Below are 21,505 nucleotides of genomic sequence, written 5' to 3'. Positions count from 1 at the left end.
CCGGTCTTCTCGGGATGGCTCCCTGCCTTCGGCTCCCTCCGGGATCGCCGTGTTCTCGCCACTTTGTGCACGAGGCTGCTCCGGCCTGCCGTGGCCGTACCGACGTTCGTGTGCGGTGCCGTGAGCTTCCTCGTAGACACGGCTTTACAGGCGTCTCGCACATCAGTGTGCCGTGCGTCTCTTTCTTTCTCATCTGGCATTAACTAGCTTGCACTGTGTTTTCCAGTCCGTTCTGGGGCCGCCTCGCAGGGGTAACAGAGACTCCAGGGTGAGGGGCCGAGGTCCCCAGGACCGCCCACTTCACCTGCCCGGCACAGATTCCAGGTTGTCTCCTCTGCGCTGAGCAACCAGCTGTAGACCCGGGGGTTCCCACGGCCCCTCCCTGCGGGAGGGTGAAGCTACACAGACAGAGGAAGCGGCCCAGCGGGTGAGCGCTGGGAGCCCCCGTGCCCGCGTGTCTTCACCACCCAGCAGCTGCCCAGCCGTCACCTTCACTTTCACGGAGGCTTCCGGCATCGCTGGGATGCATCCCTGCCCCCGCGTCCAGGTGCGCTCCGCCCCACAGGATGGCGTGGGGCCGAACGGCCCAGGTGTCTCACATTGGCTCAGCCTTCCTGCTGTCCGGCCCCCCCCAGGGCCACCCAGGGCCACCTGCAAACAACAGGCGCGCCCGTCAGCCGGGACGCCCCAAGGCACGTAGGAGCGGTGCGTCAGCAGCGACAGCCAAGCACCCGGCGTCGGCACGGACGGTGCACCTGGCACCCTGTCCTGTGGGGATTGACCGAGGTTCCGGACGCGCTGTGCCGGGAGCCAGGGCGCAGACCGCTCCTGGTCCGTGACTTCACGCTCGCCCCAGCAGGGCCGTGTCTCACAAGCAGGATGCTGAGTGGAAGCCAGGCCGAAAGGCCACAGGTGGCGTGGTCCCATGTGTAGCACGTTCCACGAAAGGGACGCAGAGTGGGGCTGGCTGGGTGTGGGCGGGGTACGCCACATTGGCCGCGGCCTGGCTCTTCGGACTGTGGGGACAGACACGTGACCGGCCACCTGCGTGCACCCTACCACGGTGAATCTTCACGTGCGTATGTTGTACGAAGCTGATAAGAAGCACAGGTCTCCTTACGTGACACGTCTTCTTCTTTGGACTTGTTCATAAGCTGGTTTTCTGTTGGTGGCGTTGTAGAGGTGACGGCTGCCGTTCGTTTCAGAAAGTTAACAGAGCGTCCTGAGGGGCGGTGTCGGCTGCGGCCAGCGCCTGAGGGCCAACCTTCTGGCTGCGGGGCTGATTGGCAGCAGGACAGGCCGGCACGACCTGGAACGCGTGCGCGGAGGGCCCCCCTCACAGGAGAGCGCAGAGCTTCGTGGGCGCAGACCTCCTCGGGACGGCCTCACGGAGCCGGGAGACGCCTCGGGGCCGTCAGCCCCGGTCCCGACTGCCGCGAATGTCCCTACATCCGCGTGGCCACCACCCAGAGCGAGCCTCCACATGTTCCTGGCACCATGGACAGTTCCCTTCGGCCGCTCCCTTTCAGCCCTCCAGCCCTCTTCTGAACGGTCTGCTCCATCACCTGTCATGACTCGGGCGGCCCTGCATCCCCTCCGTGCGACGTCACCTCCGTGCGATGTCGCCTGCGTGTGATGTGGCCTCCGTGCGATGTCACCTCCGTGCGATGTCGCCTCCGTGCGATGTTGCCTCTGTGCGATGCCTCGACACCTGCACCAGGCAGTGTTGGCTTGGGGGTACCCAAAACCCATCACCCAAAAGTGTGCTCCCCGCGCTTTCCTCCGCGATCCAGCTCCAAGGCAGCACCCCCAAGGGGGTGGGTGTGCACAGCGTTCGTGCCGGGCCCTGCTCGCGGACACCTGGCCACTTCCGTGCGGGCCACCCTGATTCCTCCTCACACGCTTCCTGGCGTCTGTGTCACGAGCCCTGAGGCGGAGCGCATGTTCGCAGGCGCACGGGCGTGTGTGCGTCCCGTTCTCAGAGTGACTGCTTGTTCGGGCTGACGCGCTGCCACGGCGGCCTTTGGCCCCTCGACTGGCCCTTCCGGAACATGCCGCCCGTGGCTCTGGTCAGACGCTCACGTTGCCGCCAGTGGGTTCCGTTCCCTCGTTCGACGGCATCTCCCGGCAGATGGTACTGACGTGGAGCTGACGCGGGCCTCCCTCTGGGGCCAGGGGTGCTCCGCGTCCCGCGTGGGGAGTCTGTCTTCGTGGCCCCGGAGCCAGGCTGACCCGCTCGTCATGTGTTCCCGCGGAGAGTTTGCGGCCGTGGTGGTCCCGTTCCGGACGGGGACCCGTCGCGCGCTGCTCGTGGTGCAGCTGAGGGCGGCTTTCCCGGTGGCGCGGCACTCCCGTTGGAGCCCACTCGTTGCCCCCGAACCGTGGGATCCGTTGCTGGGTCCGATCTGCTCCCCACCCTGTTCCCTGCGGCCGGCGGGTCCCTCTTGGCCCAGATGCACCCAGGTCACGCACGTCACTCAGCAGTAAGCCTGCAGAGCCCTCCGTGTCCCCGCAGCAGCTTCGAAGGAGCTTCCCTGTCCCACAGACACCCGCTGCGTGCTTGCTGGCCTCGCGTCGGGCCCGTGGGTCGCTCGTTCCGGGAACCGGCCTCGGCTCGTCCACCGCGGGAGGCCGGCACGGGGTCCTCGGTGTCCCGGCAAAGATCTGTGCCCGGCTCTGTGCACACGTGACGCCGTGTGGGGTGCGCGCTTGACGGGTTTCTGGACGCGTTTCGCACACGGCGCTGTGGATGAGTTCGTTTTCCGGTTGTTGCCAGCGTGTGGGTGCAGAACAGCCTCGCGGACATGGTGCTTGCGCCTGGCGACGTGGCTGTGCTTCCTCCCGGGCGCGTCCTCACTGCCCTCTGAGTCCCTCCGCGTTCCCGCACGCCCTGCCACACGTTTGTGACTTCCACACTCTTGGGGCCTCCTGTGCGGCCTGTCTTCTCCGGCCGCGGCGCCTGGCCGGGCCGGCCTGCAGCACTGGTGCCCTGGCTTGGGTCCCGGCTCAGGCACGGGGCCTGCACGCGTCACCCTGGCACGTGACGCGAGCCGCGGGCCTTGTGTGGATTCCCTTCATCGCGGTAAGTGTTCCCGCGGCAGCTGGCTGGCCCAGGCTGTGGCGTGCGTGACTCCTGGTCTCGGGGCTGTGCGTTCGCGCCCCACACTGGGGGTAGAGATTACAAAAAAAACATTAAAAGAAGAAGGTACGTCTCTGTTCTTAGTTTCTCCGTGTCCTGTTTCTTCATCGCTGTTTGTTTAATGGCCGAGTTCAGTCGGTTCATGATGCGTTTTCTGTGGCATTTCTGCATTACTGATCGCGATGGATAACCAGCTCCTAATTCTCCTTGCGTTCCTGACACACGTCAGTATATGTGCAGCCCTCGTAATGAGAATTACCAAATGCCCCTTACTTTCAGTCTCTGGAAGAGTTTGTGTGTGGTGCATGTGATTTCTTCCGTAAATATTTGAACAAGCTCGTTGGCGGACTTTTGGGGCCCGGACTTTTCCTTGTGGGAAAGTTTGGAGTTAAGGCTTGTTTTTTTGCAGCTGCATAGAACTGTTCAGACCTTTTCTTGTGTCCGTTTGGTTAGACCCCTGGATCCGGGAGTCTGCGCGTGTCCCCAAAGCTGTGGCACGTGTTGGCGTGAAGTCATTGGTGTCACGCGCTTCCTGCCTTTCTGTCGCGTGTGGGAACTGCCATGACAGCGGACATTCGTAACTTATGTTTTCTTTAGTAGTTGATGAGTTTTTCTGAGGGGCATTACAGTCTTTTTTAGATGTTCAAAGAACGGACTTTCGGTTTTGCTGATTTTCCGTATTAAGATATTTGCTCTCTTTCGTCTTCATTTCTGCCTGTTTTGTGTTTCTTCTTTTGTTTGCTTTTTTGCAATAGGAGCTTGGATTGCCGGCATTCAGGCTTCTGTGCTGCTACGCGGGCCAAACGCCCCTGTCAGTGCTCGTTTGGTGAATCCGATCGACGGCGTTTTCACTGTTGCATTTCGGAGCCCTTCCTAATTTACGCTGTCGTCTGTGTTTATCATGAGGTGTTTCTAGACGTGCAGAGTTTGGGCACCTGCTGGTTGCCTGCCGGTAGACTGTGTGCTGGTCAGGGGGTGGTCCGTTCCCCGTCCTCGAGCTGCCTTCCCGTCCGTCACCCGATGTGACAGATGCTGTCCCTGGTGCACGGGGAAGGACGCACGCCGTGTGTTTCGCGGCTCGCTGGAGCTCATGTGCGGGGCTCATGGGCTTCCAGAGGGGTCTTGGCGCAGCAGAAGTTGTCTGCTGCATCCCCGTGGGAGTGTGGGGTGTGGTGGCCATGGTGGGGGCCCGGGAGGCTCTGACCGCCCGCTTGTGCCCCCGTCCCGTAGGCCTGTGGCTGCCCGCTGTACTGGAAGGGACCACTCTTCTGCAGTGCCGGGGGAGAGCGCACAGGCTCCGTGTCCGTGCACAAGTTCGTCGCCATGTGGAGAAAGTGAGTCCCAGGCAGGAGCGCTGGGGGCGGGTGTCGGGAGGGGGACGTCACGGGCCCGGGCTCCTGCGGCCGAGATGGCGAGAGCAGGGGGCTGGCCTCCAGGGTGGGGGGCCCGGCGTCCGTCCGCCGCCCGCGTCTGGGAGGGGCCTTGTGGACGCGGCGTGGGGGGACCACCGGCATGTCCTCTGTTGCTGCAGGATCCTCCAGAACTGCCACGACGACGCGGCCAAGTTCGTCCACCTGCTCATGAATCCCGGCTGTAACTACCTGGTGCAGGAGGACTTCGTCCCCTTCCTACAGGTGCGCCCACGTCTGCGCCGCAGGCACCTTCTCCCCTCCTCACGGCTCTGCCCCTGCCTCCGCGCTGCGTGCCAGCTGCGAGACGGGGCTCCCTTTCCTCAGGGTAGCGCGTTCCACACACAGGGCTCGGGGACCCGCCCCTTCGAGCCCGCGTCGCTGGCGGGACCGCGCGTGCCCTGCGCGGTGCGAGCGTGTGTGAGTGGCGGGGCCATGGAGGGGGGACTCCGGCCCCTGGCGGGCTCCCCTGCGGCGTAGGCACAGGCTGTGGCATTCCAGAACGTCCTCCGCACGCAGCACTCCGCTCCCCTCCCCTCCCCTCCACGCCCGTGCGGGGCGTCGCGCAGCCTGAGCGCGGTCCTCGAGCCTGGGCGGTTCTCGCGTTGCGGCATTTTCCACGCAGCCCTTCCCGGTAGCGCACTTATCCCCGCAGACGTGACCTGAAGGCTCCCGTGGGTGCCGCTTGGAAGTGAGGGTGTCGCATGCGTGCCGCTGCGTGGGGGCCGTTCCGTGTTTGTCCCGTCGGGTCTCAGTTGCTGGGGACAGGTGCCGTGCGGGCTCCCGGGGACCGGCCGTGGTCTCCGAGCCCGTGGGTGAGGCAGCGACACGCTCACACCGCCGCCACGCCTGGCGGGCGTCCGTGCAGAAGCCGTGGGGGCACGCGGCAGACGGGCTCCGGGGCTCGGCGGGCATGGTGCGTGTCCCCCACGTCTGTCTTGTCTCACGTGCGCAGGATGTGGTGAACACGCACCCGGGCTTGGCCTTCCTGAAGGAGGCGTCTGAGTTCCACTCCCGCTACATCACCACCGTGAGTACACGGACACAGTCCGCTGCCCCCGGGTGCCTGGGCCGTGGCCCTTCCGACCCCGGGTCTCTCACCTGTGAATAAGGTGTTGGCACCGTCTCCCCAGTGGGTCCCGGGCGAGGGGCGCCGAGAAGCGGAGGTCCCGTCTGTGGGCACGGAGCACCGTGAGCGCGGGAAGCGCCTCGCGGGTCTTGCCACACGTCCAGCAGTGAGACTCTAGCACGAGGGAGGGGGCGTCCCCGAGACCTGTCTGCTCTCCCTCCCTGGGCGGGAGAGGGCTGGGCTGGGGCCGCTGAGCCTGGGAGGACGTCTCAGCTCTGGGACGGCACTTACCTGCTCTTTGAAGCGTCGTGGCCAGGGGCCGGCCTGCCCGGGAGGCGGGGGACTCACTGCCCGGCCCTGTCCCCAGCCCCTGGGCACATGAGAGGGCGGCCTGGGACGAAGGGCCTGGCCCTCGCCCGCCCACCAGCCAGCACTCCCCTCCCGAGCGGGTTCCCTCTCCCCACTGCCTGAGCCCAGCGTGCGGGTGGGCTTTCTGGCCGGGTACACACGCGCATTCTGTGACACGGGATGTGCACGAGAGGAGCTCTGTGTTTGCCTGGGGAGGCCACACGCCATCCTGTCCTGGTTCCCCTGTCACTGGCATTAGGGGTCATCGTGAAGGGAAGGTGACCGCAGTTGTGAGTGGTAACCAAGGACGCTGGGTGCCGAACACGCACAAGCTTTGTATGTGCACCCTTCACGCACATTCTGTCCTCACGGGCAGGGACAGGTGAGGGATGTCTTCGGACAAAGGCAAGTGATAGGTGTCCTGGGACAAGGATAGGTGAGGACAGGTGAGGGATGTCCTGGGACGAGGACAGGTGACGACAGGTGGCGACAGGTGAGGGATGTCCTGGGATGAGGACAGGTGAAGACAGGTGAGGGATGTCCTATAACGAGGACCTGTGAGACAGGTGAGGGGATGTCCTGGGATGAGGACAGGTGAGGACAGGTGAGAGATGTCCTGGGACGGGGACAGGTGACAACAGGTGAGGGATGTCCTGGGACAAGGACAGGTGAGGGATGTCCTGGGGCGAGGACAGGTGAGGACAGGTGAGAGATGTCCTGGGACAAAGGCAGGTGACACGTGTCCAGGGACGAGGACAGGTGAGGACATGTGAGGGATGTCCTGGGATGAGGACAGGTGAGGGATGTCCTGGGGCGAGGACATGTGAGACAGGTGAGGGATGTCCTGGGACGAGGACAGGTAAGGACAGGTGAGGGATGTCATGGGACGAGGACAGGTGACGACAGGTGAGGGATGTCCTGGGATGAGGACAGGTGAGGGATGTCCTGGGGTGAGGACAGGTGAGAGATGTCCTGGGACAAAGGCAGGTGACATGTGTCCTGGGACGAGGACAGGTGAGGACAGGTGAGGGATGTCCTGGGATGAGGACAGGTGAGGGATGTTCTAGAACGAGGACATGTGAGACAGGTGAGGGATGTCCTGGGACGAGGACAGGTAAGGACAGGTGAGGGATGTCATGGGACGAGGACAGGTGACGACAGGTGAGGGATGTCCTGGGACGAGGACAGGTGAGACAGATGAGGGGATGTCCTGGGACGAGGCCAGGTGAGGCCAGGTGAGGGATGTCCTGGGACGAGGACAGGTGAGACAGGTGAGGGATGTCATGGGACGAGGACAGGTGACGACAGGTGACGGATGTCCTGGGTGAGGACAGGTGAGGACAGGCCGTTCCCATCTGGGATTCAGAGCCGAGCCTGGTGTGCAGCCCTCTCCGGCCTCCCGCTGATGCTCCCGACCCGGTGGTGACTTGTGTTTGTGGACGTGGTCAGAGCGGGTCGTTCCCTGAGCGCGCCGTGAGGACTCCTGGCCTTCCGGGAAGTCCTGCCCACAGCCCCATCCCAGCTCAGGTGCGCCGTCACCCGCACGGACCCACCTGAGCGGGCCGGGCCGCTGCTAGTGGGCGGACAGACCCCGTGGGCCCCCTTGGCGCCTCCCCGTGACCCAGAAGCGTGCCCATCCCTGACGCAGCTGTCGGGCACATGCAGGGCGGGACCTCGGCCGGAGACACGGGGTCCTGCGTCGCCGGGGGTCCGGGCGCTCTGCTGACGGTCTTTCCCCTGCAGGTCATACAGAGGATCTTCTACACCGTCAACAGGTCCTGGTCGGGGAGGATCACGTGTGCGGAGCTCCGGAGAAGCACGTTCCTGCAGGTAGGCGGCCGGCCAGCAGGGACGCAGGGCCTACGTACACCCATTATTCAGACCCACCTGCCTTTCCGTCTGCCATCTTGCGTGCTGACCCTCCTCCGTCCTCCTGCATCCTCCTCCATCCAACCTAGGCCGTCCTCCATCCCTCCTCCACCCTCTCCACCCATCCTCCACCCTTCTCCATGCACCCTGCATCCCTCCTCCACCCTCCTCCACCCATCCTCCACCCTCATCTCTCCATCTGCCGACCCTCCTCCCTCCCTCCATCCTCCACCCTTCCATTCTCCCTCCACCGTTCTTCCGTCATTCTGTTGTTCCGTTCTTCATCCTCCACCCTCTACCCAACCGTCTACCCAGCGACCTCCCAGCATCCATTGCAGGACCGTGGGAACTGGGGTGCGGGGTGCCCTCCTCACTCGGGTTCTGCGGACGTGTGGACATTAATGAGGACAGGGCTGACCCGTCCTCATCCAGAGGCCGCAGCGGTGAGAGCGTGGACGCCCGCAGGACTGCCTCTCGCAGCCAGCGGCAGCCGCGCCGAGTCTCGGGCCGGACCCTCGCCTGGGTGGGCTCCTGACCCGGGTGCCGTGCTCCCACCCCTCGGGCCTGTTGTGACGTGAGCTGCCTGGCGGTCCCACCCACGAGGGGCCCCCTCCCGTGGGGATCGCGCCGAGAGGAGGGTAGCAGGTTTGTTGGGTTTGTCTTGGCAGAACGTGGCGCTCTTGGAAGAGGAAGCAGACATCAACCAGCTGACAGAGTATTTCTCGTACGAGCACTTCTATGTGATTTACTGCAAGTTCTGGGAGCTGGACACGGACCACGACCTTCTCATCGATTCCCAGGACCTGGCCCGGCACAATGACCATGGTGAGCTCGCGGCCCGCGTGGGACAAGGGTGGTGAAATCCTGGCGGGGCCGAGCCGCTGAGGTCCAGGCGGGGCAGGACCACAGTCCCTCCAGAGGCTCCAGGGAAGGGTCCTTCCTGCCTCTTCCAGCTGTTGAGGCTCCAGGCATTCCTGGGCTCCTGGCCGCGTCCCTCCCGTCTCTGCCTCCGCCTTCACATGGTTTCTCCTCTGTGTCTGCGTCTCTCTTCTGTCTCTTACGAGGACGCTCATTGTCTTTAGGGCCACCTTGGTCATTCAGGGTGACCTCGTTTCAGGTCTTTCACTTAATCACGTCTGCAAACACCTGTTGCCAATTAAGGACCCGCGTCCAGATGCCAGGAACCAGGATGCAGGCGTGTGTTTTGGGGAGACACAGTTGAGCCTCTTGTAGCATCCGGTCATTTCGTATCAGGGCGACGTTCATCGGCGTAGCATGAAATGGGAGACGTGGACAGACGCTGTCTTCGTTTCCCTGTCTTGGGGACACGGTGCTTGGAATGGGCTGCTCTGGGCACCCCCCAAATTTGTTTTTGGAGCCACGCCTCCCAGGACCCCAGAATGGCCCTGTCAGTGGAGGTGGGGTTTTTAAAAAGAGGGGATTAAGGTAAAGTGAGGTCGGTCGAGTGGGCCCTGATCCCATAAGGGCTGGCGTCCTTACGAGAAGAGGGGATGAGGACACAGGCACGCACAGAGGGGTGACCGCGTGAGGACACGGGGAGAAGACGGCGTCTACACGCCCAGGAGACAGGCCTCAGGAGGAAGCAGCCCTGGGAGAGGATGAATGTGTGTTGTTGGAGCTTCCGGCTCAGTGCCAGGTCGGGCCCGGCACCTCCGCTGACCGATGTGGTCACCTCCCCTCTGTCAGGGGTCAGCTGGACGCGTTTGGTTTTGATCACGAAGGGAGAGAGTTGGGAGTCGGGGCACCTGGAAGCGGGAATAGACACGTGTTGTGCTCTTCCCAGCGCGTTTCTTCTCGGAGCACCCGGGTCGGCTTTCCACCCTCGCGGCTTGGATTTGGGCTCCGTCCTTGGGTGGCACCCCCGGGAGGACACGTGCGGGACTCGGGCCCTCTGTGGCACCCCCGCCCGGCCCGGGTCTCGGCGTTCCTGACCCGAGCCCGCCCGGCCGGCCCCGCTCGCGTGAGGTCGGGCCGTGACCGCGGGCGTGCGCTGCTGCTCACGGCCCGATTCCGTTTCCACAGCTCTGTCCACCAAGATGATCGAGAGGATATTCTCAGGGGCGGTGACCAGGTACGTGTCACAGCCACCGCTTCTTGGGTTTTCTGGTGATTGCGGCCCGTGTTCTGAGCCCTGTGTCCCGTTCTGTCTCGTTCGCTGCCTCATGTGAACTTGTCCTGTGTCGAGCGTGAGTGCTCTTGTCACGTGAGGTCATGAGGAGGACACACGTGCTGTTGTCACGCAAGGTCACATAAGGGAGGATACTTGCCATTGTCACACGAGCTCATGGGAAAGGGAGACGTAGGTCCGTCGCGTGATAGCAGAGGGGACACACACGCGTCTGTTACGTGAGATCATAAACGAGGGGACGCACGTCTTTGTCACGTGAGGTCAGAAGGGGGCGAACGCTGTTGTCACAAGAGGTCATCAGCGAGGGGTGGTTGAGGACGGCCCCGTGTGGGTGGGTCACGTCAGGCCCGGGGCATCTGAGGGAGCCCTGGAGTAGGGCCATCGGAGGCCACGCGGCGGCCGTGACCAAGGCCGCGCGGCCACCCCTACCCCATCCGTGGTCGCAGGGTAACCCCCCCCCCCCCCGGTGGGGGCGCGCGTCCTCTCGGGCCTCCCCCGGCGGGAGCCAAGTGCAGGACGGGGCCAAACGCCAGGCCCCACTCCCGGCGGGGAGCGGGCGGGGACGTCCCGCCTCAGGCCGCTTCCCCCTGACCCCGTTTCGTCCGCTGCTCTCGGCCCGGAACCCAGGGGCAGAAAAGTACAGAAGGAGGGAAAGATCAGCTACGCCGACTTTGTCTGGTTTCTGATCTCGGAGGAAGACAAAAAAACTCCAACCAGGTAGGTACGCGTTTCGGCGCTGTCGCGCGGTCTGTTGGGTACGGCGGTCGGGAGCCCTGGGGGGGCGGTCGTCCCCGAGCGCGGGCGCCAGCAGGGTCCTCGCGTCCCGGCCGGCCGGGCCGACGGAGGCTCGCCCTGACCTGCCGTGACCGCAGCATCGAGTACTGGTTCCGCTGCATGGACCTGGACGGGGACGGGGCCCTGTCCATGTTCGAGCTGGAGTACTTCTATGAGGAGCAGTGCCGCAGGCTGGACAGCATGGCCATCGAGGCCCTGCCCTTCGAGGACTGCCTGTGCCAGATGCTGGACCTGGTGAAGCCCCAGAGCGAAGGTACCGTCCCGCGTGAGGAGACGCTGCTGCCCCTGGAGGGAAAGCGTGCCCCCCCCTGTGTGAGATCCGCCCCCCCCCCGTGTGTGAGGAGATGCCCCCCCCCCCGCGTGAAGAGACGCTGCTGCCCCTGGAGGGAAAGGGTGCCCCCCCCCGTGTGTGAGGAGATGCCCCCCCCGTGTGTGAGGAGATGCCCCCCCCCGTGTGTGAGGAGATGTCCCCCCATGTGAGGAGAGGCCCCCCCCCGTGAGTGAGGAGATGCCCCCCCCGTGAGTGAGGAGATGCCCCCCCCGTGTGTGAGGAGATGCCCCCCCCCGTGTGTGAGGAGATGTCCCCCCATGTGAGGAGAGGCCCCCCCCCCGTGAGTGAGGAGATGCCCCCCCCGTGAGTGAGGAGATGTCCCCCCATGTGAGGAGAGGCCCCCCCCCGTGAGTGAGGAGATGCCCCCCCCGTGTGTGAGGAGATGCCCCCCCCGTGAGTGAGGAGATGCCCCCCCCCGTGAGTGGTGAGATAACCCCCCATGTGAGTGAGGAGATGCCCCCCCCCGTGAGTGAGGAGATGCCCCCCCCCGTGAGTGAGGAGATGCCCTCCCCCCCGTGAGTGAGGAGATGCCCCCCCCCGTGAGTGGTGAGATAACCCCCCATGTGAGTGAGGAGATGCCCCCCCCCCGTGAGTGAGGAGATGCCCCCCCCCGTGAGTGAGGAGATGCCCTCCCCCCTGTGAGTGAGGAGAGGCCCCCCCCCGTGAGTGAGGAGATGCCCCCCCCGTGAGTGAGGACATGCCCCCCCCGTGAGGAGATGCCCTCCCCCCCGTGAGTGAGGAGATGCCCCCCCCCGTGAGTGAGGAGATGCCCCCCCATATGTCAGATGTCCCCCCCCCGTGAGTGAGGTGCCCCCCCCGTGAGTGAGGAGATGCCCCCCCCCCCGTGAGTGAGGAGATGCCCCCCCCCGTGAGTGAGGAGATGCCCCCCCCCGTGAGTGAGGACATGCCCCCCCCGTGAGGAGATGCCCTCCCCCCCGTGAGTGAGGAGATGCCCCCCCCCGTGAGTGAGGAGATGCCCCCCCCCGTGAGTGAGGAGATGCCCCCCCCCGTGAGTGAGGACATGCCCCCCCCGTGAGGAGATGCCCTCCCCCCCGTGAGTGAGGAGATGCCCCCCCCCGTGAGTGAGGAGATGCCCCCCCATATGTCAGATGTCCCCCCCCCGTGAGTGAGGTGCCCCCCCCGTGAGTGAGGAGATGCCCCCCCCCCCGTGAGTGGTGAGATAACCCCCCATGTGAGTGAGGAGATGCCCCCCCCCCCGTGAGTGAGGAGATGCCCCCCCCCGTGAGTGAGGAGATGCCCCCCCCCGTGAGTGAGGAGATGCCCCCCCCCGTGAGTGGTGAGATAACCCCCCATGTGAGTGAGGAGATGCCCCCCCCCCGTGAGTGAGGAGATGCCCCCCCCCGTGAGTGAGGAGATGCCCTCCCCCCCGTGAGTGAGGAGAGGCCCCCCCCCGTGAGTGAGGAGATGCCCCCCCCGTGAGTGAGGACATGCCCCCCCCGTGAGGAGATGCCCTCCCCCCCGTGAGTGAGGAGATGCCCTCCCCCCCGTGAGTGAGGAGATGCCCCCCCCCCGTGAGTGGTGAGATAACCCCCCATGTGAGTGAGGAGATGCCCCCCCCCCGTGAGTGAGGAGATGCCCCCCCCCGTGAGTGAGGAGATGCCCCCCCCCGTGAGTGAGGAGATGCCCCCCCCCGTGAGTGGTGAGATAACCCCCCATGTGAGTGAGGAGATGCCCCCCCCCCGTGTGTGAGGAGATGTCCCCCCATGTGAGGAGAGGCCCCCCCCGTGAGTGAGGAGATGCCCCCCCCGTGTGTGAAGAGATGCCCCCCCCGTGAGTGAGGAGATGGCCCCCCCGTGAGTGAGGAGATGCACCCCCCCGTGAGTGAGGAGATGCGCCCCCGTGAGTGAGGAGATGCCCTCCCCCCCATGAGTGAGGAGATGCCCCCCCCCGTGAGTGAGGAGATGCCCCCCCCGTGAGTGAGGAGATGCCCTCCCCCCCGTGAGTGAGGAGATGCCCCCCCATATGTCAGATGTCCCCCCCCCGTGAGTGAGGTGCCCCCCCCGTGAGTGAGGAGATGCCCCCCCCCTGTGAGTGGTGAGATAACCCCCCATGTGAGTGAGGAGATGCCCCCCCCCCGTGAGTGAGGAGATGCCCCCCCCCGTGAGTGAGGAGATGCCCTCCCCCCCGTGAGTGAGGAGAGGCCCCCCCCCGTGAGTGAGGAGATGCCCCCCCCGTGAGTGAGGACATGCCCCCCCCGTGAGGAGATGCCCCCCCCGTGAGTGAGGAGATGCCCTCCCCCCCCGTGAGTGAGGAGATGCCCTCCCCCCCGTGAGTGAGGAGATGCCCTCCCCCCCGTGAGTGAGGAGATGCCCCCCCATATGTCAGATGTCCCCCCCCCGTGAGTGAGGTGCCCCCCCCGTGAGTGAGGAGATGCCCCCCCCCCGTGAGTGGTGAGATAACCCCCCATGTGAGTGAGGAGATGCCCCCCCCCGTGAGTGAGGAGATGCCCCCCCCGTGAGTGAGGAGATGCCCTCCCCCCCGTGAGTGAGGAGAGGCCCCCCCCCGTGAGTGAGGAGATGCCCCCCCCGTGAGTGAGGACATGCCCCCCCCCGTGAGGAGATGCCCCCCCCGTGAGTGAGGAGATGCCCTCCCCCCCGTGAGTGAGGAGATGCCCTCCCCCCCGTGAGTGAGGAGATGCCCTCCCCCCCGTGAGTGAGGAGATGCCCCCCCATATGTCAGATGTCCCCCCCCCCGTGAGTGAGGTGCCCCCCCCGTGAGTGAGGAGATGCCCCCCCCCCGTGAGTGGTGAGATAACCCCCCATGTGAGTGAGGAGATGCCCTCCCCCCCGTGTGTGAGGAGATGCCCCCCCCCCGTGTGTGAGGAGATGTCCCCCCATGTGAGGAGAGGCCCCCCCCGTGAGTGAGGAGATGCCCCCCCCCGTGAGTGAGGAGATGCCCCCCCCGTGAGTGAGGAGATGCCCCCCCCGTGAGGAGATGCCCCCCCCCGTGAGTGAGGAGATGCCCCCCCCGTAGTGAGATGCCCCCCCCCGTGAGTGAGATGCCCCCCCGTGTGTCAGATGTCCCCCCCCCCGTGAGTGAGGAGGTGCCCCCCAACGTGTGAGGAGATGCCCCCCCCGTGTGTGAGGAGACCCCACCCCACCCCTATGAGATTCCCCCCCCATGAGATTCCCCCCCCCCCCCCCCCCCCCCCCGTGTGTGTGTGAGGAGATGCCCCTGTGGCGTGACATGTCCCTCCCCCGAGACGGGATGCCCCTTGCTGGGTGAGGGAAGGACCCCTGGGACCTGTGAGGGGCCACCCGTGTGGGATGTTCTCGGTATGGGGGAGCCCCCCTTGGGGGACGTTGCGCCTCGGGAGCAAACGTGCCCCTGTCATGCTGATGCCTGCTGTGTGAGGGACCCCGAGTGAGGGGCCGCTCTCCCTGCGACGTGCGACGCCTCCAGGTGCGGGCAACTGCGCTTGAGCGCGGGTCCCCCATGTAAGGGACATCCCCGTGTGACGCGGGGTGCCCCCGTGTGAGAGAGGCTCCCGCGGAGGAGGACAGGCCCTCGGATGCGAGGGACGCCCACTCTGGTGCCGGCCGGCCCCGCCCCGAGCCGGCTGGCCCCGCCCCGAACCGGCCGGCCGGCCCCGCCCCGAGTCGGTGACGCGGTGGGCGGGGCCTCGGGGAGGGCTCGGACCAACCACATCCCAGGACCCCACCCAGGGCAGGGGGAGCTGTTGTTGTTGCCCCGGGTCCCGCGGCTTCGCTTCCGGCGCCCTAGCAGGCCCCAGGGTCCCCTCAGCCCTCACCTGGGAGGGGCCCTGGGCTGTCAGCTGAGGACCCCCGTCCCGCCCGCCCGCGTCAGGAAGGTGGATGTCCCTGACCCTGGGTCTCCCGCGTGTCCCACCTTGGCGAGACGGAGCCCAGACTCCCGGGGTGGGACGGCACCGTGGACACCGGCCCCCCCCCCCCCGCCCCTGCCCCTGCCCCGACCGGCTCCGGTCCCTGCCCCTGGCGCCCACACCGCGGGGTCGGCCAGGGAGTCGGCGGGGGGGGGGAGGGGGGTCCCCTGACACCCCTCAGCTGAGAAGCCCGTGACCAACGGGCAGGCCCGCGGTGGCACGAGGAAGGACCCCAGGGCACCTTGAGACGGACGGAGGGAGGCTGTTCCCGGGCCGTGAGGCCGCCGTTAGTCTCGTGTTTCCGTGTCCGGAAGAAACACGGTCTTGGGGTGTTCGCTGTGTTTGCCCCTCATCCCGGGGTCCTGGCCGCAGCTTGCGAGCCGGGCTGCCATCCCCAGTCCTTGGCTCCGTGATGTGGGTGGCGGGCGCCCCCTGGTGGCCGAGTTCCTCTCTGTTCCTGCGCTCCTCCTCCACGTGCGTCCTCTCACCCATTCCGGGCCACACAGGACCCCAGGCCTCTGGTCCCCGCTGCCCACCCCCCCCCTCCGCCGTCCGCCCACACCGGGGACCCTCTCGTGCGAGTGTTCAGGACCCCAGGCCTCTGGTCCCCGCTGCCCCCCCCCCAGCCGTCCACCCACACCGGGGACCCTCTGGTGCGAGTGTTCAGGACCCCAGGCCTCTGGTCCTGCCTGCCCCCCCCCCCAGCCGTCCGCCCACACTGGGGACCCTCTGGTGCGAGTGTTCAGCACCCCAGGCCTCTGGTCCCCGCTGCACACCCCCCCAGCCGTCCACCCACACCGGGGACCCTCTGGTGCGAGTGTTCAGCACCCCAGGCCTCTGGTCCCCGCTGCACCCCCCCCCAGCCGTCGCCCACACCGGGGACCCTCTCGTGCGAGTGTTCAGGACCCCAGGCCTCTGGTCCTGCCTGCCCCCCCCCCCCCAGCCGTCCGCCCACACCGGGGACCCTCTCGTGCGAGTGTTCAGCACCACCCCAGGCCTCTGGTCCCCGCTGCACCCCCCCCCCAGCCGTCCACCCACACCGGGGACCCTCTGGTGCGAGTGTTCAGCACCCCAGGCCTCTGGTCCTGCCTGCCCACCCCCCAGCAGTCCGCCCACACCGGGGACCCTCTCGTGCGAGTGTTCAGGACCCCAGGGCTCTGGTCCCCGCTGCCCCCCCCCCAGCCGTCCGCCCACACCGGGGACCCTCTTGTGCGAGTGTTCAGGACCCCAGGGCTCTGGTCCTGCCTGCCCACCCCCCCAGCCGTCCGCCCACACCGGGGACCCTCTCGTGCGAGTGTTCAGGACCCCAGGCCTCTGGTCCCCGCTGCCCCCCCCCAGCCGTCCGCCCACACCGGGGACCCTCTCGTGCGAGTGTTCAGGACCCCAGGCCTCTGGTCCCCGCTGCCCCCCCCCCGCCGCCAGCCGTCCACCCACACTGGGACCCTCTTGCGCATGTGTGTTTTGCCCAGTTGTGTCACAAAGTGCAGTTTCTCCGCGAGTTAGGACGCGTACCCCCCGACGGACCCTCATGAACGCGCCCCCGGGAGTAACCGTCTTGAAAACGCTTCACGGCCCGCAGGGAAAATCACGCTCCACGATCTGAAAAACTGCAAACTGGCCAACGTGTTCTTTGACACCTTTTTCAACATCGAGAAATACCTCGACCACGAGCAGAAAGAACAGGTGTCCCTGCTCAGGGTGAGCGTGGCAGGCGTGGCAGGGAGCGCGTGGGGTGCCGGCCGCATCTGCGCCGCGTGACACCCGTGTCTCATCCAGGAGAGCGAGAGCGAGGGCCCCGAGCTCTCCGACTGGGAGAAGTACGCGGCTGAGGAGTACGACATCCTGGTGGCTGAGGAGGCTGCGGGAGAGCCGTGGGAGGACGGGTGAGTGAGTGTGCGCGCGGGGACGCGGGGACAGCCGGGCGGACGCGGGTGCTGAGCGGCCGGCGGGCGCCTCCTTTCAAACCACACGTGCCCAACCCCGGACGGGCTCCGTCCAGAGCTGGCGACTCCCGGGGGCCGCCCCCTGGCTCCGGTGGGGCCTCTGACATCCGTGTGACGAGTGTCTGCCCCCACAAGAAGGGACCCCGTGGGCAGGGAAAGGCAGCTGCGGGTGTCCCCAACCCGAAAGGGAACTCGCGCTGGCCGCGCGGCCTGGACACAAACCCCGCCCCAGCAGAGCTCCACCCTGAGGCCCCTTCCCCAGGCTCTGTGGCCACGTGGGGACCCGGGAGCGAGTGCCCACCCGCCCCCTCCCCGGAAACAGCCCCTCGGTGCTGCCTCCTGTCCCCTTGGGCTGGGACCCGCGAGCGGCAGCCAGGTCGGCCCAGAGCGGGCCCTGCAGCGGGGCCGCGTGAGGCCTGCCGCCCGGGGCATGATCTGTCCCCTTCTGTCCCCCACGCCCACCCCGATGTGCTGCGTGCTCCCCAGGACGTGACCTGCCGAGCCGTCCCCCTCCCCCCACCACGCTGAACGGGGGCCCAGGCAGTGACCCGGGTGGAGGGCTCCCCGAGGGGCCTGGCAGGGGGGACGCACTGCGGGGCTGGGGTCTGAGAGGCCAGCTCAGAAGCTGGGACCCAACACACCCTCACGGGGCCACTGCAGTGGGGAATCTCGTCTTTGGTGTCTGCACCTGAGGCCCGTGGGGGGACAGGGGCATCGGGGCCCAGGTGCTGATGGACGCCCTCTCACCCGGGGTTGACCACATGTGGCATCAGCGGGGCATCTGCTCCCACGAGCGTGGCTGGGTGTGCGGGGTGCAGACGGTGGGGGGCTCAGGCATCCCAGCCTCCACACAGGCACCCGACAGGCTCAGGCGGCACACGGGTTCTCTACTCCCGTCAGGGCTCTTCACCCACCCCCCCCCCGCCCCCTCAGGGCCGCCTGTCCCCCGGGTCAGGGTCACACGGGGTCAGGAGCGGGGCCCGCGTACGAGAGGCACCCCCCGCCCCCCGTTCGGCGGCCATGGGGCCGCCAGGGTCCCGACCCTCACTCCCAAGAGAGTTTGAGATCCAGCAGGGCGTGTGTCCGTCACCCCCGAACCCCTCCCCACCTGGGCCCCTGGCAGGTGCTGGCCTTCGGCCGTCGTGCATTTCCGGGCCGTCACAGAAGCACACCCCCACGTCCCTCCACACCGCCTTTGCGGGCCCAAGGTGTGGCAGAGCCGTGCTGTTCACTGTGCTCGTGGGGGGGCCCCTTCTGTGCCGCGGGCGACCCCCCACCAGGTGACCCACGTTGGGTGGCTTCCCCTCGGTTCTGGGCCGACGTGAACCGTTGCCACCGGCCTCGTGCAGGTGTGCTGTCACAAAACAGACGGAAGTTTCGATGACTCGTGTTTGAGAATCTCACCCGGCGTGGAGGTGTTGGGCCTCTCTGCGACGCCGCGCTCCCTGATCCGCAGACGTGCACGCTGTCCGCCAAGTTGGGTCTCTGACTCTTCTGCCGGAAAATATTTTGTGGTTTTCAGCACGTGGATCTTCTCGCCTTCTGTCACAGAAGGGCTTCCTGATGTCGGGGTGTCGGGAAGGTGGGGTTTTAAGATTTACTCTTGAGAGAGAGTGGGAGCATGAGCAAGGCAGGGGCAGAGAGAGAGCATCCCAAGCAGGCTCCTGGCTGTCAGCGCAGAGCGCGACGCATGGCAGGCTCCTGGCTGTCAGCGCAGAGCGCGACGCATGGCTCAAACCCACGAACTGTGAGATCGTGAGCCGAGCCCAAGTCGAGAGTCACACGCTTAGCGGACTGAGGCACCCAGGCACCCTGAGGAGGTTTGAAACTTGCAGCATACCGCTGCGTGTTGCTGGCGATCCCCGTGGGGCTTACCGACCTTGCACTTGCCTCTTGTGGTAACCGTACCCGGTGGCCGCGTAAGCGTGTCGTGGGTCGGTGGGGGGCTCTGCGCCGACAGGCACGTGGCCTGGAGCAGCGCGCTTCGATCTCCTCTCCGCCGGCCCGCGGCACGGCCTAGAACGTCGGCTACGACGCCGACCGCAAGTCGGCACGCGTCCCTGTCCCGTCCCCAGTCCTTCGTGCAGATGGGTCACCCCGACCAGGGGTCGCGGCATCCGCCCAGGCCCAACGCCGAGTTCCGCCAGGTGGCCTTGGCGCCCACGGCCCATGGCCACGGGCACTTCACGGAGGGCCTACCACAGCTCGGCCCGCGTGGCAGCTCGTGGGGGCCGCCCGCCTCGGCCGCGCCCCAGCACACTCACGAGCTCCTGCTTGCAGGTACGAAGCCGAGCTCAGTCCCGTGGACCAGAAGCTGAGCGCCCTGAGGTCTCCGCTGGCCCAGAGGCCCTTCTTCGAGGCGCCCTCGGCCCTGGGCACCGTCGACCTGTACGAGTATGCGTGCGACGACGCCGACCTACAGCCCTCGTGACGTGCGCCCGCGGCCGGGGGTCCGGGCCAGCCGGCTGGACGCGAGGCAGCTTGTGTGTCAAAGCTGTTTGTTGAGCTGTTTTTTATAGAAAGTGATTTGTAGGAGATGACGAATTTTTATTGGACACGAAGCGGGTCACGTGGCCATGGAGCTCCTGTCCCCGCCTGGCCAGGAGGGGCCGACCCCCGTGCAAGAACCCCTGGCTGGCAGGCCCCGCTAGCCGTCGAGTTCAGGCGTGTGGACACTTACGCGGCCTGGCCGGCGGCTCCCCTCCAAAGGAGCTGCCTCGGGGTCGCCGGCCGTGCGCGGACTTCTGGGTGCCGGGTGGCCCCGTGTTCTCACGGAGTCGGTCGGGAACATTCCAGAAGCCCCGGGACCTTCCGTCTCGTCTGCACGAGCATCTCCGGGCACGGCCTGGGCCACGACCCTCCGTGCAGGGTGTGGGAGGGTGCGCCCCCTCAAGCGTACTTACGTTTTCATGTACGTGTACAAAACGTGTAAAGTTAACTTTTATTTGGTGTGTATAGCGATTTAAAAACGTTTTACGAGATCACGTTTGTATTTTCAAATAAAGAAGTTACAGACTCTCCGTGCCGGGCCCGGCTCGCCCAGCCCACAACACAGACACAGCACACAAAGGTCACAGAGAACACGGACACCAGGCAGCGACGCTACTGGGGGCACAGGGCAGTGTCACGAGGGAGACTCCGTCTGGCACGGACGGCTCTGGGGATGGGAGGCCCGGCCGAGGGTCACAGGCCCTGGGCCTGGAGCGTCCAGCAGATGGCCGTCCCCGCAAGGCCTGCAGGCGAGGCGCCCGTGCTCCTGACCCCACGGCCGGGGCGGGGGTTGGGGGGGCGGGGGGGGGGCAGCGCTTTCCTACAGCAGCTTCCCAAGTCCTGGGGACAGGACTGGGACGGAGGGGAGGGGACGGGACCGGAGGAGTGGGGGGACGAGACGTCCCACCCAGGCAGCCAACCCCCAGGCCAGGGTCCGACGCACACGCGCGGAGTGGGGGGGGGGGGCTGGTTCTCCGTGCGGGATGCGCGGGGGGCCATCCCCCTCTACACAGTGGCCGAGAAGGGTCTGTGGTTTGGCACCAACACGAGATTTGAAGGGCAGAAGGCCCCACCCTGCGTGTCCGGGGGAGGGTGGCCCGAAAGCATCCAGCCCAGGCCCCTGCCTCAGGTCCGCGCAGCCAGTCTGTCTGGAGCGTCCCCGTGCTTACCAGACTGCAGACTCCCCGGGGCCCTCCCTGCCCCGCAGCTGGCCCACAGCGCCGGACGTCACAAAATGCCCGACAGCGAGGCCCTGGGCTGTGACAGGAACAGCCGGCGGCCCACCCAGAGCCGCCGCACGTAGGACCGCGAGGACGAGGGACCCAGCACCATGCTCCACGGCGGAGAACACAGCTGGTTCTGGAACCGTCCGGCCAAGCACAGCAGTCACCCGGAGAGAAAGCTGCCAGCCGGTAGGCACCTGGGTGGGCATCCCAAGGTCCCGGTCAGCGGTCACACAGCCCTCTCCCCACAGAAGGGGTTCGGATCCACAGATGCAGATGGCAGGGGTCGCTGTCATTGCCTAGAGACCTGGAGGGCCCGGGTCGGCCGAACTCGGAGGCCACCGGCTCCCCGACCCCAGGAGTGGGTGGCCACGGGGGACAGAACACAGCAACGGAGGGGGAGCTCCTCACGGGGTGGGGGGTTTCCTCTTCAGTCAGATCCTCCCTGGGGATGGACAGACAGCCCTCAGGACCCACACACAGACACACGGACGGACAGACGGAAAGCTGTGCACACCACCGCCCGGACCCACCCGGACCCAGCGAGCCGTCAGACCAGGAGTTGGATCTCCGGGGAGCACACAGAAGGACACGCGCGCACCCGCACGGGCACAGCGGCCACAGCGTCACCCAGAGGCCCCGTGGCAGATGAGCCGTGCCGCCTCCAGGGGCCGTGGCTGGGGAAGGCAGCCCCCCGCCCCCCGCCCCGGGCACCCTCCAGAACCGAAGTCGGCGCCCCTATGAGGCCACCTCCCAGAGGCCTGGCCGGCACAGACCTGCACGGAGATGCCCTCCACGTCCACGTCTTCGTTGGAAGAGTTGTCCGAATCCTCTGACGACAGGAAGTCAACGTCAAAGATATCCCTGCCAGAGAA

The 21,505-nt window shown here is 66.5% G+C and overlaps 2 protein-coding genes across 5 annotated transcripts in view; one reads left to right on the top strand and one right to left on the bottom strand.

Moving 5' to 3' along the window:
- Positions 1 to 19,937, top strand: part of PPP2R3B (protein phosphatase 2 regulatory subunit B''beta) — a 56,557-nt gene extending 36,620 nt beyond the window's left edge. For 2 of the 3 annotated variants that reach the window (XM_043570409.1, XM_043570407.1), the window contains exons 3-13: positions 4,370 to 4,473; positions 4,671 to 4,773; positions 5,504 to 5,578; positions 7,709 to 7,795; positions 8,503 to 8,659; positions 9,878 to 9,926; positions 10,611 to 10,700; positions 10,856 to 11,031; positions 16,554 to 16,672; positions 16,751 to 16,857; positions 19,198 to 19,937. In XM_043570409.1, the coding sequence (XP_043426344.1) occupies positions 4,370 to 4,473; positions 4,671 to 4,773; positions 5,504 to 5,578; positions 7,709 to 7,795; positions 8,503 to 8,659; positions 9,878 to 9,926; positions 10,611 to 10,700; positions 10,856 to 11,031; positions 16,554 to 16,672; positions 16,751 to 16,857; positions 19,198 to 19,348 (1,218 nt within the window). In that variant the 3' untranslated portion in view covers positions 19,349 to 19,937. Of the gene's footprint in view, positions 1 to 4,369; positions 4,474 to 4,670; positions 4,774 to 5,503; positions 5,579 to 7,708; positions 7,796 to 8,502; positions 8,660 to 9,877; positions 9,927 to 10,610; positions 10,701 to 10,855; positions 11,032 to 16,553; positions 16,673 to 16,750; positions 16,862 to 19,197 lie in introns of those variants that run through there. The other variant, XM_043570408.1, reaches the window with a different exon arrangement.
- The window catches only part of LOC122477429 (cohesin subunit SA-2-like), a 65,167-nt gene continuing 63,508 nt past the window's right edge, over positions 19,847 to 21,505 (bottom strand). For both annotated transcript variants that reach the window (XM_043570404.1, XM_043570405.1), the window contains 2 exons: positions 21,407 to 21,494; positions 19,847 to 21,075 (listed from right to left, as the gene is read on the bottom strand). In XM_043570404.1, the coding sequence (XP_043426339.1) occupies positions 21,061 to 21,075; positions 21,407 to 21,494 (103 nt within the window). In that variant the 3' untranslated portion in view covers positions 19,847 to 21,060. The remainder of the gene's footprint in view (positions 21,076 to 21,406; positions 21,495 to 21,505) is intronic.

The sequence above is a fragment of the Prionailurus bengalensis genome, chromosome X (assembly GCF_016509475.1).
Source record: "Prionailurus bengalensis isolate Pbe53 chromosome X, Fcat_Pben_1.1_paternal_pri, whole genome shotgun sequence".
Taxonomy (NCBI): Eukaryota; Metazoa; Chordata; class Mammalia; order Carnivora; family Felidae; genus Prionailurus; species Prionailurus bengalensis.
The sequence above is the reverse complement of the archived record's forward strand: the minus strand, read 5'-3'. Positions and strand labels throughout refer to the sequence as shown.